At 41.8% G+C, this 18373-nt stretch overlaps 2 protein-coding genes across 6 annotated transcripts in view; one reads left to right on the forward strand and one right to left on the reverse strand.

Moving 5' to 3' along the window:
• STX19 (syntaxin 19) overlaps positions 1-9888 on the reverse strand; it is a 19437-nt gene extending 9549 nt beyond the window's left edge. For 2 of the 3 annotated variants that reach the window (XM_014524401.2, XM_006033071.2), the window contains exon 1: positions 3968-4210. The gene's annotated coding sequence lies outside the window, so the exon portion shown is untranslated. Of the gene's footprint in view, positions 1-3967; positions 4211-9867 lie in introns of those variants that run through there. The other variant, XM_025214810.1, reaches the window with a different exon arrangement.
• The window catches only part of ARL13B (ADP ribosylation factor like GTPase 13B), a 72728-nt gene that overhangs the window by 38998 nt on the left and 15357 nt on the right, over positions 1-18373 (forward strand). For all 3 annotated transcript variants that reach the window (XM_006033073.3, XM_006033072.3, XM_025214808.1), the window contains exons 5-6: positions 11187-11292; positions 17096-17298. In XM_006033073.3, coding sequence (XP_006033135.1) covers positions 11187-11292; positions 17096-17298 — 309 coding nt within the window. The remainder of the gene's footprint in view (positions 1-11186; positions 11293-17095; positions 17299-18373) is intronic.

Here is an 18373-nt window from a genome sequence, read left to right on the forward strand (position 1 = left end):
TGGCTTCAGAGTGAGGGGCAACAGTAGGGGCAGGGCACCAGCATATCATTTTTTCCCCCTCGCTCCCCCACCCTCAACAGGTGTCCTCTTCTTTGAAACTGGAACTATAGTAACCCTAATTTATGCTGCACTTTGGTGTCCAGTCTGACAAAACTCTAGTTTTTACTAGCCACAGGAAATTATTCTCTGTAATTGACAGAGGAGACACCTGATATGAAAACAGAACAGAGGAGTTTTTGTTTTATTTTTAGCTTTCTGGTGTTTTAATCTTACTAATATCAAAGTGTTAATGTTATCGTTGTTCTTTTTACAAAGTGGGCAGAGGCTTGTTTACAAAATGAGTAACTGAGATACTGAAATATGTGAACTTCAGAAGTTTAGCGTTTATTTATTTTTTTGTTAGGCACAACATGTGAGGTAGTTGCACCTGTACTTTATTTACTAAGGAAAATATGCTACCACACCCACAAACCTCACAACTCCTCAAGTGAAAACAGTGGGCATGACTGATATGATAGGACTGAAAGTTTACCCATTGCTATATTACAGAGGCAGTACATTGAGAAGAGGAATGTGTAGGAAAAGCAAATGTATGGAAAAATTGAGTCTAAGTTAAGCAGAGTTTGAATTGTGAGGCAATAACCTCACGAGTCTGGTTACAATATAGAGACTGTATGAGGTTCTGCCTTTCTGACTTGCTGACTTGCAAACTTAAAAGAGTTCATGTGGAGTGCTAGCTAGTGCTTGGTTTCATTGCACAGGTATCATAATGGAGTGCTAATATTTTAACTGGGAAACCAGCCCTTAATAAAATGCAAGAGCTTACACACCAATTCCAAAATGTTAGCAACAGGCTTGTTTTACTTGATTGCACTAATCAAATGTGGGTTGTCTAGCTGCAGCCTGGACACTGGAGTCCTCTCTAGGTCCAGAACAGTGCAAACAGTAGGCTGACATTTTAAAATTGAATCCTATTAAGAGTCATACAGCAATATTTGTTACAAAATCCTTTGTCTCTCTTTCAACCAGAAGGTGAATTTGGACATCCTCACCCTGAGCTCAGATTTCTGTCTGGATCATGCCTGTTTGATTAGCAAGAGTGATTTAAGTGATACAGGGTGGAGAGAGTTTCAGGGAAACATTTTCAAGTAAATGGAAAGATGATTCAAAAGTGAGACAGGAGTGGTTCACAGGTCCAGTTTGCCCTGACTGAAACAGGGTTAGGATTATTGTCATTCACATGATTGTTTGAAGTGGTAGCCAAAGAAAGAAGCTATACTAGATTTGGCTACAAATATTACTAAGCACACAGAAAAGTAACTTTTAAAAATATTTCTTCTATTCAGAACCCCTTTAGAGGGGAAATTGGCCAGGGGAAAGCTTAAATCAGAAAAAGGGGGCCTGTCCAAAAATCTTACAAGCCCATGAATGGAAATTCTTAATGCCTGCTAAAGTGGTAAGTGCTGCAGCTCCTTACTTCAAGCAAAATCATGCTGTCAGCCATGTTATATCATAACTTAGGGTCATAGAAAAGGACTGGAAGGGACTTCATAAAGTCATATAGTCCAGCCCTGGTTCAAGGCAGGGTCATCCCACCCATCCAAGTCTCTCTAGCCTGCTCTTGAAAATTTTCAGGATGGGGATTCCTCAACTTCCCAAGGTAGCCTGTTCCAACACTTGGCCACCCTCAGAGTCAGAAACTTACCATTATGCTCTGTGGGAAGTTGAGCTTTAAAAACAAAGGCACGGTTTAAATGGGGATGTCAAATAATCCAGTGTTATTAGGAGAGATGTGAATGCCAGTCTGTTGGTAGACATAAAAGAGCAGTGAAGGAATGCAATTGTCACTTTTGTCTTTATAACTTAATTTGACCGGGGGCTGTTACTTAGGGGACTGTATTGTAGATCAGTATCCATTTCATATACAGTACATTTCTTTTTGTAATTTTTTTGCTTATTATCTTTGCAAGAGGCAAGGAAGGAGGGGGCATCAAAGGTTTGTTTTCAATGCTTTACAGTACATTAGGAAAGCCTGAAGGTATGTGTGAATTCTTGTATGTGCCTGTTTCTGTATTAGAAATCAGGAATATTGTCTTCAGTGATTTTTTGGGGGGTTACTTGAAGTGCTATAGAAGAGGGATGAAATTTTGTTCTGCCCTTAACTGGAAGAGAATGGATATAAAATTGGGGGTGGGGGGGATCTTCATAACTAGTAGGTAGGTCAGGAGGTTGTTTCATGGGTAGGCACAAGACAAAATGTAAACAGAAGAAAAATCTTCTCTTGCCTTTGATTGCACAGGCTTCAGTTTTCTGGTACCACCAGTCTGTCATTCTTTTTAGTAGTTGTCCATAGGACCTTTTTAAAAAGAAGTTGGTTGACTAGGCATGACTTTTTAATTAAATTCATGCTTTCCCTGTACACCATAAAAAAAAAAAAAAAAGACCCTTTTTTTTTTTTTTTTTTTTTTTTTTTGCAGGTAAGATTTAAGCTCAACTGCAACCACCATCTCTTTTGTTTTTCCTCACATCATATGCATGAATTCTCCCCACAGAATAATTAGTCACACTAGTATGAGACCCAGGTCTAATCTCTAGATTAAACTAATGTTGTTTATGGAAACACATTCCTTCTGAATTACTTCTGTTAACGCTCACAGTACTGGTACTGTCATTTTGACCTCCTGGACATTTATTTTGCTGTTCATGAGTTTTGTATGCCACATCTATTAAAATTTTGTATAGTTTGTTTCTAAAGCCTTTAATGCATTTAAAAAAAAAAAAAAAGATTTATCCTGTCATTTTAAATTTGGCCCAAACCTTTTAGGTTCCATAATGACAGGCTCTTCAAACTGATCCAATAGAATGTTTCTTAAATACTTTTTTATCATTTTCGATGGATTTTTCTTTAAGGACCCAGTGCTCTCCTTTTGGTATTTGCGTTTTGATAATATATGAGAATCAAAAAGAACCAAATTAAAACTGTACATCTTCATGCAAACTGAGAGGGAAACTTAAAAAAAAAAAATAGAAATGCAGCCGACTTGCTGGAAAAGTAGAAAGCATTTGGAACAGTTCTTTACTTTTGGGTGTAAGTTAGAGTAAGAGAAAATGAATGTGTAACATAAATGTCTTTTTTCTATGTCTAGATCAATCCACTTCATAAACTTTTGAACTTTGAAATTTTTGGCTTGTTGAAAATTTTAGCCCTATGAATTGTTTTCTCTGGCTTAAATAGCTTTATGTTCTAGAAAAAGACAAATCCAAAAGTATGATAAAATTAGCATTTTTAAAGGGCTTCAGATTTTAACTTGAGTGCACTCCTGGCATTTTAAGAGAAGTATAATTACTGGGTTGTAGATTCTGGCTCTGCTATACAAACCCTCCCTTTCCTACGACTCTTCAAATAAAGTTCAATAGTTCTCTAGCTGTAATAAAGATCTGTTCAACCTAAAAATGTTTCAGCGGTTTCACTTTTAATATAAGCAGCCATACAGTTATCAATATGCAATACCTGGGAGGAGGGGAACAAGTATGAAAACACAAGGAGGAACCAAGTTCTTTCATTTTGTAAACTTTAATTTGATAAATCAAATAGAGCACACTTTAGGTATATAATTTCAAGTATGTTTTGCCACACACCTCCCACAGTTTTGAAATATGAACCTTGGTAAGCAGACTGTTTTATTGACTTGGAAAATTAAAAGCAAGTTTTTCCTTTAAGGTAATTCTGATGTACTTCCAAAAGAAACAAGTTTTATGCATAAAACTTGTCTAGCAAATTAACATTCATGTGCATGAGCAACAGAGCTCTGAGAACATATTTGCTAGTAACACTGTCAAATTCTGAGCAGGGCAGAAATCCATTATTTGTATCTTTACACATAGCTGTTTCCATTCTAAACTTTAATGCAGCCAGTTTTCTGTATTATATGCAAGTTTTAATACAAAATAAAAGCATGCAGTTTACCTTGTAATCCTCTGATGGTGGCAGTTTCTTTAGGTCCTCCAGTGCAGAAATTCTACTTCTGAGGGCAAACTCAGTATAATCTGAAAAGTATTTTTTGAATGCTTGCTTAAATAATTGATTGTGAGTGGCTTTCCATTAAACATTTTCTGTGTGCCTAATGCTCCTTAATCAACCGGAGGGAGCCAGGTCATCTCAGAGGGTTGTGCTCCAAGAAGGAAACTTACTTGTTAGCACTGCAGTAAAAGAGCAAATTGATTACTTTACAGTTGGGGAATCTGGTTTTGCCTGTTGGAACCCAGCCTTGCCTGGGGGCGGATTGTTTTATTATAACAGACCAATCGCAAGGAGTGTCTGTGACTAGCTTCTTAGATACAGTATTCGTAGGCTGGAAGTACGGTATGTTTGCATATACAATATTAAGTGCAGTACTCATTTCAAATTACTCCTTGAATGGGAGGTCCATTTTACACTAAAAAAAAGTAAGTGGGAGGAAGGATCATAAGCCTGTTTACAAAACTTACTTGGAAAGGAGGGAACTCAACAGAGCAGTGCTCATGTTATATAGTCAGTAACTTAATTTAACTCTGTTCAAAAGTTCACTTGAAAGAATAATACAAAGGAAAAATGTACAGCAATGGTAGGACCCATCAACCTATCATTTTTTACCAGTTCTCTGGGTTTTCTTCACCAGTTTAGTCCATACCCTGGCTACTTTGCCCAGTCCAGATAAGTCATTCGCAGTGCTTTTATGACTCTGTATTCTACTCCCTGAGTATTTTGTATCTAGAGCATTTTTCATCCACAGAAAGTCTCAATTTTTCATCCACAAAAGTGTGGGTCCCTAAGGTTTTGACTTGGAAGTTTAACCTTAGGCTGCCTTTTTTTAAATCATAGAAAGCTCCTTCTCTAGTTGTCATGACTAGGTTTAAAGTCAATGGGTATCATAAGTTTTTCTTTTTCATATTGATATCCTTTGTTGACTGACCTGCATCAGTTAAGAACAATTATTGTAGTTCTGCCTTGCTATGTCTTAGATTCTTCTCAAAGGGTTCATTTTAATTCTGTCAGACAGTACATATAACATTGACACTAGAATTTCATTTCTCTACACATGTACTCATAAATCATATGTTCCTGGTGCGGTTTTTTGTTTTAAAATAAATCTTGATGATGTTTATGGAAACAATTCACCTCCTTTCTAGCATTTTTTAAACTTTATTTTAAACACCTCCTAGCATTTTTTTAAACTTTATTAACAAATCCAAATAATCAAATACCAAATTTAACATTTAAAGCTATTTCCCTGAAACATACATAAAGAGAGATCTATTTTCCATTAGTTGTCATCCCTTACCCAAGTCAGTGTCCACAGAAGTCATGTTTTTTTCTTCTCTTCTTTTTAGAGAGCTCCTCTGTTTCTGTCCATGTTAAGCTTTTGTGTTTCTTCATCTCTATACGTAACCTGCTTAACTCACCCTCTCTTTTTCCTCAGAACTCTACATAATACAAAGCTCACTGTCTCCTACTTATATCTGCTTTTCTTTTTACATTTGAAACATATTTAATTTGTTCTTAACTGTTAGCTCATAGAATTTGATCTTGCTTTCAATATTCACAGACATTGTTCAAACTTTCTGGTTTGGAGACAGAAGATTCTTTTCAGCAAATGTCAAAAATTTGTCACCAAATTTTGAAATAAGAATCTTTTCCCCTTCTCTCCTTAGAACACTGACTTTTCCATTCCTCAGACTTCCCAAACTTTTTTTACAGCTTTTTTAATAGTATTGTGCACTAGCTTTTTGTTGTACCTGTAACGTATTGACTGTCATGCATTATCTTTCCCACCTGACTAGCCCTCCAGTTTACCTTTTACAGGCAGTCCCCCGACACATGGTTTTCAGGAACCAATTGTCTTAAGTCGAAATGTTGTAGCTTGGAACTGATTTTTTCCCATAGGAACAATGTTATAAATGAGGGATTGGTTCCTGAACCAATGCCCAATACCTTATTTTCACCAGAAATAACCCAGAATTTTGTACTCAATCAATTATAGATGAGTAATACAGATACATTATATTGTAAATAGCAATCATATTGATTTGGAAGGACTTCTTTGAGGTAACTTTGCTGGACTTTTTGAAGGGCTCTTGGTTGGACTTTTTGAAGGGTTCTTGGCTGGAGTCTTCTCAGGAGTCTTGGCTGCAGGTTTTTCTGGAGTCTTGTCTGCTTTCTTAATGAAAGTGTCCAAGGACATTTGGACAGATGTTCTCCAGGGCCCAGATCAAGCATCGTAAAGTCGAAACTGATGTCAGAAAGTCGAAACGGTGTCAATTTATAAATGTCATAAGTGCCGTTTGTTGTAACTCAAAACATCTTAAGTAGAGGACTGCCTGTACTTGAAGCCAGTCTGTTCGGCAGTTTACAAAAAGCTTCACACAACCCTTTTTAGAATGCATCTGTGCCGATACACCTTGAGCTAAATTGTTTGCAGTATAAGTGGTTATAATATGATGGTTGGAAAAATTCCAACTGTTAGCTAATACATGATATTATATGGTTTTTGTTTTGGTTTTTTGCTAGTGCTCAAAAACTCTACTCAGGATCAGGGTTGGTTTGCTCTGGGTGATACCCAAGCATTCAGTCTCTATGCTGAATACCTCATAGTTTAGTTAAGGTTTGCATTAGTAACTTTTGCACATTGGCCTTTCTGACTTCATCCTTGCATGCCTGAGCAATATTCTTATACTTCTTCCTAGTTATCTGTCCAAGATTCCACTTCCTGGAAGCTTCCTTTTGTATTTAAGCTGACCAAACAGTTCTCTGCTAAACCAATCTGGTTGCCTGCCATATTTGCTATTTTTCCTTCACATCAGGATGGTTTGTTCCTGTCCCCTCAGTAAGGCTTCTTTAAAATGCAGCCAGCTTTCTTGGACTCCTTTCCCCTCTTAGATTGGCCTCCCAAGGGTTTCCTGCTCATCTTTCCCCAAGGGGGGTCAAAGTCTACTTTTCTGAAGTCCAGGGTCCATACTCTGCTGCTCTCCTTTCTTATTTTAGTCAAGATCCTGAACTTGATTGTCTCATGGTCACTGCTGCCCAAGTTGCCATCCACTTCTACATCCCCCACCAGTTCTTTCCTGTTTGTGAGCAGCAGGTCAAGAAGAACAGCCCCTAGTTGGTCTCCCCAACACATTTGTACCAGGAAGTTGTCCCCAACACTCTCCAGAAACGTCCTGGATTGCCTGTACGTGGCTGGATTGCCCTCCCAGCAGATGTTAGGGTGATTGAAGTCCCCCATGAGAACCAGGGCCTATAATTGGGAAACTTCCGCAAGCGGTCTAGAGCAGACAGTCACCACGACACCCCCGTTGTTGCTCACGTCTCAAACTTTACTCCAGAGACTTTCAAGTAGCCTATCTCCAGTTTCATACTGGAGCTCGGAGCAATCATACCTCTCCTTTTACATACAGTACAACTCCTCCTCCTCTTCTCCCCTGCCTGTCCTTCCTGTATCCACCCATGACAGTGCACCAGTCATCTGAGATATCCCACTAGTCTCTGCTGTTCCAGTCATGTCATAGTTCTGTGAATGTGCAAGGACTTCCAATTATTTCTGCTTGTTTCCCAAGGTTTCACAGATGCGTTCATGTACAGACACCTGAGGTAACTAGTTGATTGCCCTATTTTCTCAGGAGGAATAAGGAGGGCCTCCCCTGTTGCCGCCTCCTTGTGCTTCCTCCAGGTCTTGTGCTTCCCCATTTTACCTTAGGGCTTTGGTCTACATCCCCTGGTGAACCTAGTTTAAAGCCCTCCTCACTAAGTTAGCAAACCTGTTTGCAAAGGTGCTCTTTGCCCTCTCTTCACCAGGTGGATCCCATCTCTTTCTACCAATCTTTCTTCTTGGAACAGCATCCCATAGTCAAAGAAGCCATATCCCTGCTGGCGACACCATCTGTGCAGCCATGCATTAATCTGTAGGATGTGTCCGCTCTTGCCAGGGCCCTTCCCTTTTGATTGGAAGGATCAAGAAGAATACCACCTCTGCCCCCATCTCCTTCACCCTTGCACCCAGAGCCTTGTAGTTGCTCTTGATCTGGTCAGGTCACCCCTGGCAGTATCATTGGTGCCCACATGAATTAGCAGCATAGGGTAGTAGTTCAAGGGTTGGATGAGTTTCGGTAATCCTTCCACAACATCTTGGATCCTGGCTCCAGGCAAGCAGCCGACCTCCTGGGACAACAGGTCAGGCTGGCAGATGGATCCCTCTGTCCCCCAGAGAAAGGAGTCTCTAACCACCACCACCATCACCACTGCTTCCTGTTTGTGGCCATGGTTTCAATCCTCCCCACCTTGGGACTTCCTGGCCTAGGCTCTTCCATGAATGAAATGTGCTTCTCACCCCTTCATTAGCACTCCATATCTGTTCTCTAGGCAGACCACAGCAGGTGAGGATGATGACTTCTTGCTGCCAGAAGTTACAAGCTTCCAGTTTCAACCTTCCTGGGAGTCCATGCCCTCTTTCTTTTCCAGTACTGCCTGTGGCAGTCCTTCCTCCACAGTCCTAGAGGTTTCCTCCAGCATGGAATTGATGAAGTCCTCATGGTGAAGGATGTTTCAGAGCCTTGCTACCTCCTTTTGCCTTCTCTCTGAGGGACACTACCAGAACGCACTGCTCACATTGCAGGTACCCCCCCCCACCTGGCTGATATTGGAAGGAACCTGCAAGCCAGAGTCTGCACAGTGCCAAACCAGGACCTGGGTGGAAGCCCCGATGGTGTGTGGTCCTGCCTGGACAGATACCTCACAGATGAAAGCAGAGGAAGAGCTGGAAGTGGCAGTGGCTCTGGGATTGCGATGTCCTCCAGCCATGTCTCTGGGTCTTTTAACTTGCTGCCTCTTGCTTCCTGCCTCTCTTTCTGAGCAGACCTTCCCTAGCAAACTGCTCTGTAGCTGACCTGTTTGCTGTTCCTTGATCCTGCTGTTTCTTGATCCTTTTTCTCTGCAAACCTCTTCTTCTCAGCAAGCTTACAATAAAGGAATGTGAGAGTTTCCAAGCAACTCCCTAGCAAGCTCCCCTTTGTTCTGGTCTCTAGTTAAACAAAGGGTTTAAGTCTTGGTCTAGCTGCTGAGTTTTAGCTTCTGAAATGAAACATGTAGGCTAGACAGTCCTAATCGCATATTTGAAAAAAAAAAATCTCACTTTACAGGCTCCTCTTCGAAGAGGGGGCAGCAAACTGACTTGCAAATTGACTTGAGAACTGCTTGCAAGCTACTGTTTGCTGTCCCCTGGTGGCTTAGAGTGACCTTATATCTCTCTTCGGCCTGGCCTGGCTTAGGCGCCTTTGGTAGGGCCCTTTTGTCACACTCAGACAGCAATCAGTCCAGTCAGCTGTTCAGAGCACACACCCAAGCACACAAACCTACCAAACAGCCCTCAGCAAGCCAAACACAGGCAACCCTGGCTCAATTACCCTCCCAGAACAGGATTTGGTGCCTGATTCCTCCAACAAAATTACACTGACACATTCTTTTTGTGCCCTTTCTTCTGTATGGCTGCCCTTTAAGAGGGTTTTACAAGTGAGTGACTTATTTCGCATGGGTAGAAGTCCTTGTTTAAAGGGAATGTTTACAACTTCCAAATCATGCATCATAAGCACAAAGTTGTACTTGCCACCATTTGTGTTCCTTATTTATTACACTTTTCTTGTCTTCAACTCCAAAATAGTTTATTTTACTTTCAGGCACTTAATGCGGCTTTGAATGAATTTCAGATGCCTCAAGGGAACACTGATTTTATTTTAAAAACTGTTTTCACTGGCAACAGTGGGGAGTGGTGCAAGTTTTCTAGAAACTTAAAACGATGGTCCAATTTAAATTAAATTGGTTCTAAGATACTGACTCACCTTTAATATGAAAGTACGCTTCTTTGTTCTGGAGCAGTCCTACAGTGAATGATTGTCTGCTTGCTTTCGGCCCATACTGAGATAAATATATTACCCACCACGATGGCTGTTGAGTTCTGTGCCAGGTTACGTGTCTGTTGGACTTTGGGTGTAGCCTTGCATAGAACACAGCAGAGTATTCTACTCCTGAAGTCACAAAGCAGTGGATTATGGCAGCAAGATCTGCTTCCAAGAATAGTCATGCTGTCTGGACCTGATGCAGTTGGGTGAGGAAAAGTGTTTCTCAACAGCGTTGTCAATGAGACCTTCTTCTATTAAGAATTGGTATCCAGCCACATTCCAGACTGAACTCAAGCAATAAATATCAGCTCTATATTCCATTGAAAATGTAATTAGTTGTAACCGGATCACCTTGCTGCTTTCCTTATCCTTCTCTCATCTGTTGTACAGATTTGGCTCCAGCCCTTTGGCTTGTTTCACAGGCTCTGTCAAATACATAAACACCATAAAAAACTTCTATATTCAAGCCCCTAACCCTGCCTTGCCTACTGCCTGCCACTCCTGCTTTCTACCACATTGCTCTTGCATAGACACAGTCTGCCTGCCACTGCCTGAGCCTTCAAATGATTCTTTTGGCCCAAGGTGCTGTGGACCCATTCCTGACCACCCACTTCTCCCACAATGGTACTTGTTGAGCTCAGTGGGCTGCCAGTGGCTACCAACCCCTTGTGCTAGTCCCAGGGACCACAAGCCTGATTCTGACTAACAGTGGGATTATTTTTTGGCATGCGTTGTGCGCCAATTAGATCTCTTTGCAGGTCAGATCCGGCATGTAAGCAGTACATTGCCAACTTCTGATGCAGAGGAATGAGGATGGGGACAATTTCTGTCATGGGAATCTGCAAGTTGGCTGCTTTAAACTTAGAGGTTGTTGTAGCCTTATTATGCTGTTGCCTTGAGTACAAATCCCTTAAGCATTTCGCCTCCATGCATTCCTTTGTAAATTATAACTACCTAAAATACTGATTAATTGTGAGGAGTAATATTTGTGTAGCTCTTTGAACATTGAAAATGGTATGTGGAATAATGACTACCGTTTCTCTTTTAAGTGGGTAAGAATGTAGGTACGGTAACTGAGATAAGTGGTAATCTTTCTTTACTGTTTTTCTTTCTTTTTTCCCATCTATCCATCCTTAATTTTTATAATGTGTATATTGGGAGTTTTGCTAAAGCCTCTTCATATTGCTGACTTCAGTTTTGATTCATGAGAGTGAGTATCTTCTCTTGTCTTCTCACTTCTGGTCTCCTTTTTTTTCTAGGCTAGCAAATAAACAAGACCGAGAAGGAGCTTTGGCAGAAGCGGATGTAATAGAGTGTTTATCTCTAGAAAAACTTGTCAATGAGCATAAATGTCTGTGTCAAATTGTAAGTGTATCATTGTTGCTGATTTATTTTTGAGAAATAGCTTGAGATATATGCCATATTTTAATAGTTTATTCTGGTTTTATAAGTTATTTTGTTTTTATCGTAAGCTGCTCTGAACTGTTGTGGCATATAAAACAAATACACGTGTGACAGTATGGGAACCTGTAGATCTGTAACCTCAGCAGTGATATTTTGCATGTTGTAAGTGTAGTTGTAGTGTGAGCTGTTTCAATAATCGCCTTGCATTTGTGCCTTTGGACTGTCAAAAAGGAAATGTTACTTGCACATGGGCTCAGGTGTAGTTGCTGCACCAGACTGTAATTATTTTTTAAAAATAGAGGTGCACTGATGCATCTTTCCATATAATTTCGGCACCAATAAAAGGAAAATAAACATTATCAGCAGTCAACTTTTTTTGGCTGATGTGGCCGATAATGTCACTGATAAATGCTGTGTGCAAGTGCGCAGCAGCATGCATGCATGCATGCAGTTAGGAATACAGCCCAGCAACTTGGAGAGCAGCATCCAGCTGGTAAACTTGGGGGAGGGGGGGAGGGGGGCAGATTGAGGCCCCTGCGGTGAGGGAGGAAGTGAGTCTGGGGCAGGGGCAGGTGCTGCAGAGCTCGAGTGGGACACTGGATAAAGCCATGGCTCTTCTTGGGGGCGGCAGGGCAGGACAGTATTGCAAGAGAGCAGGTTATACCTTGACTATGTAGAAGTGTAGTTTAATGTAAATTATGTAAGGCAAGCCTTTGGGAAACTTCTAAGGCCATCATGAAATTTTCCTCTTCACAGGTCTATTTCAAGTGCCAAGTGACAGCTTCCGGAAGAATCTTTGTCACAGATGTCCTCTCTAATTAAACATAATGGTCTGAAAAAAATCCCATGACATTTTTCTCAATACTTTATTATTGCCTGTGGCAAATACCAGCAAAACTTTCTCCTCTGTTCTCTGAAGTCCAGGTCTACCCTGAACAAGCAGACTGGCACTTTCCATAGATCCTGGGCTGCTAGTTTCCCAGCTTGTGAGAGAGAAATAAGGTTTACAAATAAAGGTCAGAAGAAAAACATTGTCACAATTAGAATAGTCAGAATCTCCACTTGGCTCACTCAAGGAAGACTTTGTCCCAGATTGTATCAGTGCAGTGGCTACCTGACTGATTGGGGAGAATTACATGTGGCTCCTTATAGACATGCAGAGAGCCTGCTCTGATGTGCTGGATTTCCAATGTATCAGAGCAGACTTGATTAATCAAGTCTACTGGAGCACAGAAATTGACATGCTCTGGCAGCCTTCCATGTCATGTATATCAGTGTCCTCATGCTGAAAAAATGGCGGTGGGACACTTTGAACTAAAACACATTTGATGCTACCATTTTTGATCTCGGGAGTGATGCATGTGACATGCGGGTGCTTTTAATTAGTGTGGCTTGCTAATTAAAGAGGCTGGCGCAGAGTCCCAGAGCGCATGTAAAAATGCTCTAAGAGCATGGACACACTAATGTGTACCTTAGCATATAATTTACACTACTTTTCTGTGCACATGAAAATTTTTTACCAGGACAAAGAAGGGACAGATATGCTAGTGTCCTGGGGTATTTGATGTGGTAAATGGTTATTACTGTGTTTCACCACTAGGCAGCAGGAGTGCAGGTATATAGTCTGTTTGTCTTTAGTGAAAGGTTACCCTAGGCCAGGGGTTGGCCAGCTTTTGCCACCATGGGCTGCTGCTTCTGACCCAGACCTTGCTGCAGGCTACACCCCCACAACCTCCAGCAATCAACAGATGTTGAGAAGTAACTAGATAGAAAAAGACAGTGATCTGGGGATGCCTCCCATGCTGCCACAGAGAGACTGAAACTGAATGCAGCAGGCAGTTGGACCCTGGGAATGCTGTCTCTGCTGCTGTGGCTGGAGCATGCTGCAGATTCCCTGAGCTGCAGCAGGCTGGATCCAGTCTCTTTACAGGCTGGTTCCAGTCTTTGGGCAATAAATTGTCAACCCCTGTTCTAAGTTGATCACAGACAGAACCGGTGTAACTTATATAGTAAAGTTGTGCCTGATTCTTTCAGCGATAATTCTTTACCACATTAGGTAAAGTTACTGTGATAAAAGATTTGCATTATCTACTACATTTTTTTTTTTTAATGAGCATAATGCTGATTACAGGTGTAAACTATCACAAGTGGTTTTATTTCATTTACAGTCTGCTGAATTTTGGCTATCAGTCTCCTGCAGAAAGGGCTGTTCTGAAAATTAGGCCTTTAAGCTGTGGACACACATTCATTAGCAGTACTACCAGTACTAGTACACCTTCTCTCCCAGCCCCCTTCAGGAGGGAAACCTGTGAGTCATAGGTAGCTCTGGGTTTGAGCAGAGCTTCATCTCCCAGTCTGGGGGCAACAGTGGGCTCTGTGATGCATGGTACACCCACCACTCCCAGTGCCCTGTGGCAGAGGGAGGGGGTTGACCTCCTGCCACGGGAAGGCAGTAAGAGAAGTTGTTGCTCCTTGGGGACCAGGACAGTTGCACCATTACCTTTCTGCGAGAGGGTAGTGAGGAGAGTTCACTCTTGCCCCGAGAACTGGAAGCTTCCACTGCTGCCGTGCTTCCTGTCATCACAACAAGCAAAGATACAGCCCCATTAGGATGTGGGCTGGGCTACAACTCTGCTACCTGGTGAGCTGTCATTGAGCCAGCTGTTCTCCCTCCCTCCTTGGAGGAATGTTGTGGGGAGCAAGAGGCCCCTGGTAGTTCAGCATTTAACTGTAGACATTATCCATGGTGCTACAGAGAAAATAAAACTAAGTGCTTACAGAGAAGTTTCTGTTCAACTGGGAGCAGTTTTATAGTGCTACAGGTTGGGTGCGGATTTGTACACCCACTTTTTTTTAGCAATGCAAAGGCATATTTAGTGCTACAAGTGTAATCTCTGTCCATGGCCTTAGTCTGCATTTATATTTTCTTATTAAAGTATTTCAAGATTATGGATTCCTACAAAGAAATGCTACCCCTAACAGACTGAGGAATCTAACATGGTTCCTTTTTTTTTTTTTTCCCAACTTCACTATAATGTTGCACATTTCTGATTTGCACATTTCTGAAAAAGCAATGCCCTGCCTTCTTAATGTGAGTAATGTCTGAGGTACACACTAAATGCTTTCTTAATAAAGCTTCCTAAAGAAAGATTCAGCACCACCTCCTCCCTCCCCCCACACCCTCCCTGCAGAATGCACCATAGAGATTTTGGGGGTAAATAGCTGATATTTAAGGAGACATATTGGCCAATACAATCCAATTTTCAATACAGCTGCCTCCAGCTGGTAAGTCCTATGTGGTGGGAGGGAAGGGGCATGGAGGGGGGGCAGATCAATGCCCCCTGCAGTGACGGAGGGGGCAGGGGTAGGCATTGTCCAGGTGGGGCAGGGGCAGGCTGGAGCTGTGGCTTGTTGGGGGGAGGCGGCAGCCGCCACTGCTTGTACCCTGGGAGGGCATGGGGGTGGACGTGTGCTCCCCCAGATCTGCATGGGGTGGGGTGGGCTGTAGCCAGGGTTGCACGGGGCTCTTCTCAGTGGGGCTGTGTTTAGAGTGGGCACCAGCAGCTCTGAAAAGATGCTGCATCCACCCCAGGTCTTGGTTTTGCTCCCAGTGCTGCCACTGCCAGCAGCCCGGGCTCTTCCCAGCACATGGGTAGAGGCGAGGCATTGAGCTGGGGCTGCACTGGGAGGCTGTCAGCAGCAGTGCTGGGAACAGAGTGGCAGCAAAATTTGGGGTGGATACAGCATCTCTCAGTGACACCAGAACCCACTCTGAGCCCAGCCCCTGGGGAGAGGAGCTTCACACAGCCCTGACTGCAGCCTGCCTCGCCCCATACAGAACTGGGGGGCACCCCCCACCCCACCCCTGTGCCCTCCTGGGGTGCAAGCAGCAATGGGAGCCACTCCCCTTCCTCCCCCACGAGGCATGGCTCTGGCCCCCCTGCCCTGCCCTGCCTGGGCAGCGCCTGCCCCTGCCCCCTCCCTCACTGCGAGGGGTGTTGATCTGCTCCCCCATCCCCTTCCCTTCCACCACACTGGACTTACCAGCTGGAGGCAGCTCTTTATGTTGACGACTCTGCTCCTCACTGCCTGCATGCAGCACCGGCATTTATCAGCCAAATTATTGGCCCCATCAGGCCAATATCCAATACAGCCAGTTTTTTTTATATCGGTACCAATCCAATATCGGACTGATGTATCGGTGTACCTCTACCCAGGATATAAGTCTTTAAACTCTGGCTTGCTAGATGAAAATAATTTTAGGAATTGAAAATGTTGACCTCTTTTACTTTGGGCTAGTGCGTTACTTAGTGTCCCTTTGTGCATCAGGAATATATTCCAGAAGTTAAGTGTGGCTAATTGTCCTTGACTTTTACAAAGCATACCTTGTACACAGTAATTTTCACTTTTGTACAAGAATGATTGATTTTTATACTTTGTGGGCGCATCTATGCCTTTATTAATGCACAGTAGTTATGTTCATTTTACTTTAGTACTTGCTTAATGAATTACCAACTAAATGTGCAGTAGTGCTAATGAATACCTTTTTTGTGATACTGCTGCGCAGTAGCCTAATAATATTGAGTGGTAGCATATTAGCATTGTTTCTGCTGTGATGCACTACTGCACATTGTCTCATGTAGTCACACGCTCAGTCATGAGCGGTTTCATTACTACAAACCATTCAAGGTTTGGAGCACAGGTTTTCCCCTTCACTAACAGTATTATTGAGCTTCATCCTCATTCATTTTATTCAGCAAAAGAAATTGGCATCGAGAAAACTGACAATGGGACTTGCAGGTGGTCTGCCACCAAGCCACGTGACTTGAATCCCCAAATTACTTATGATGTGTCCTCGCCATAGGAGCTTGCTTCTTAAATCCAAATGCAGAGCTTCTCCATGAAATTTTGTATAGCTACTGCAGTGCTGAAGGAAACCAGATCATGGAATGTGATATTGCAGCCCACTTATCTTCTTTGGCTTGGCTTCACCAAGAACTGCTGTAGATCTCTTGTGCACAGCACACTGTCTTTAGTCTAAGAAAGTAAACAAAAACATGTACAAGCCAGGAGCAGGACTGGGTGTGAGGTATGGTACCAGGTAGAAATATAGTTCTTTTGCTATAAGTATTTTGTAAAGTCCATATGTGGTTGTTATGCTACAAAAATAATTTAAGTAAAAGATGAGGTAGAGAAAACATGACAGTTTGGGACGTGACCATTGCAGAAGAGATGTATTTGGGTGTGGGTAAAGGCGTGGATAACAACAGGTGATGAAAATGGTTATATGGTTTCTTTTGTTTCAAAATAGCATAACTAATTAAAATTTTATACAAAGAAGGTTTAGTAGGTCCTGGCAGTCCACTGGAGAACTGATTCATTTTGAAATTGTGATACTATATTACCCCTTCCCGGCAAATTCAAGCAATATATCATTTGAACTGCAATCAGAAAGATATACATATATATTAGATGGTAATCTGGATTGGAGAAGACAGAACAATTGCATGTCCATCATTCTGAACAGCTGAAGAATATTACAGTATTGCTTACATGGGACTAAAAAACAGGAATTTGTATAAAATATATGCAACTGATATATTGGCCAGAAGTCCATTACATTTACAAAAGTCTTTAAATATAAAGTTATTCATCTATAACATTTTACATTCTTATTCACCAGTTGCCACAACTGTGATGTTTAGTAAATGGCTTATAATAAACGATCTGCAATATAAATATTCTTTCTCGCCCTCCATTGCAGGAGCCTTGCTCAGCTGTCATGGGTTGTGGGAAAAAAATTGACAAATCTATAAAAAAAGGTTTGTATTGGCTGCTACATATTATAGCAAAAGATTTTGATGCCTTAAATGAGCGCATCCAGAAAGACACTACTGAGCAAAAAGCCTATGAAGAACAAGAAAAACAAGAACGAGCTGAAAGGGTGAGGAAGATACGAGAAGAAAGGTATTTTTTTTTCTTTCTCTGCTTGACTTTTTAATTTTTTTGTTTGTTTTTTTTGTGTGTTAATTTTTTTTTGCATACGTAGAGGTTGTAGGGGGAAAATATTTTACTAAATTAGCTGTTACAAAACCAGTGCCATTATTCTACCCAAAGATATGAAACTCAGTATTTAAAACTGTTCTGTTATGCTTGGTGGTTGCTGCACTTCATTAAGATTATTGTCTTACATTGGTCAATGTGTCCTGAAGTGGGGGTCATCAATAACAGATGTGGGATGGATACAGCTTAGTGTATATAGCCTGACAAGAGGCTCACCCCCAGCTTATTGTGATGCAAGGAGCTTACACTGGTACAACTTGTGTTAGAGTAACTCAGCTTTTAAATCCATCTATAAATAGAAAGGGTTAGTGACAATGCAGGTAGTCAGCTTGAATATTTTTGGCCAAGTGGCCCCAATGCATTCAACAGCGTGCTTTAGTCACCTCCAAAATACACAAGACAGGGCCTCTGTGTTTTGAGGGGATGTAGTGGGAAATGGGGCAGAGCCTTCTGTGGTCATCAGCAGCCAATTGTGACTCTTATTACAAGTGTTGTGAATTTGCAACAATGCACTTACTTGAACAAGGTCCTTTTTAGGAATGTTGCTTCTCCAGTCTAAAATGTATACTAGGTGTAAAAGCCTATGCATTTCACTGTATTTAGTCAAATCAGTAACCTCATCAAATACATTTTCTATCATTAAACTGCGGCCAAAAGCATCACAGGATCAGTAATGGAAACAAAGATGTTGATCAAATACAACACAACTGTAAAACGCATGGTCTTTATTGGGTAAACATAGTGACTGAGACCTTTTTTGTGTGTCCCTTAAAAGAAAACAAAAAACTCAGTTGCTCTGTCAGGAGCTAACAGGCACTGGGCCTGGAGGTACTACAATACCAGGCCACCACTTAGAGATAATAGAGCAAGCTGTGACACCCTCCCCTGATGCCAAAAAAGCTATAAGGATACCTTAGTGCAACCCATCTGAATAAGATATAGTGCAGTGCCCATTAAGCACAGTCCCCCAAAGTGCTGA

This window comes from Alligator sinensis, unplaced genomic scaffold (assembly GCF_000455745.1).
Source record: "Alligator sinensis unplaced genomic scaffold, ASM45574v1 scaffold1286_1, whole genome shotgun sequence".
Taxonomy (NCBI): Eukaryota; Metazoa; Chordata; order Crocodylia; family Alligatoridae; genus Alligator; species Alligator sinensis.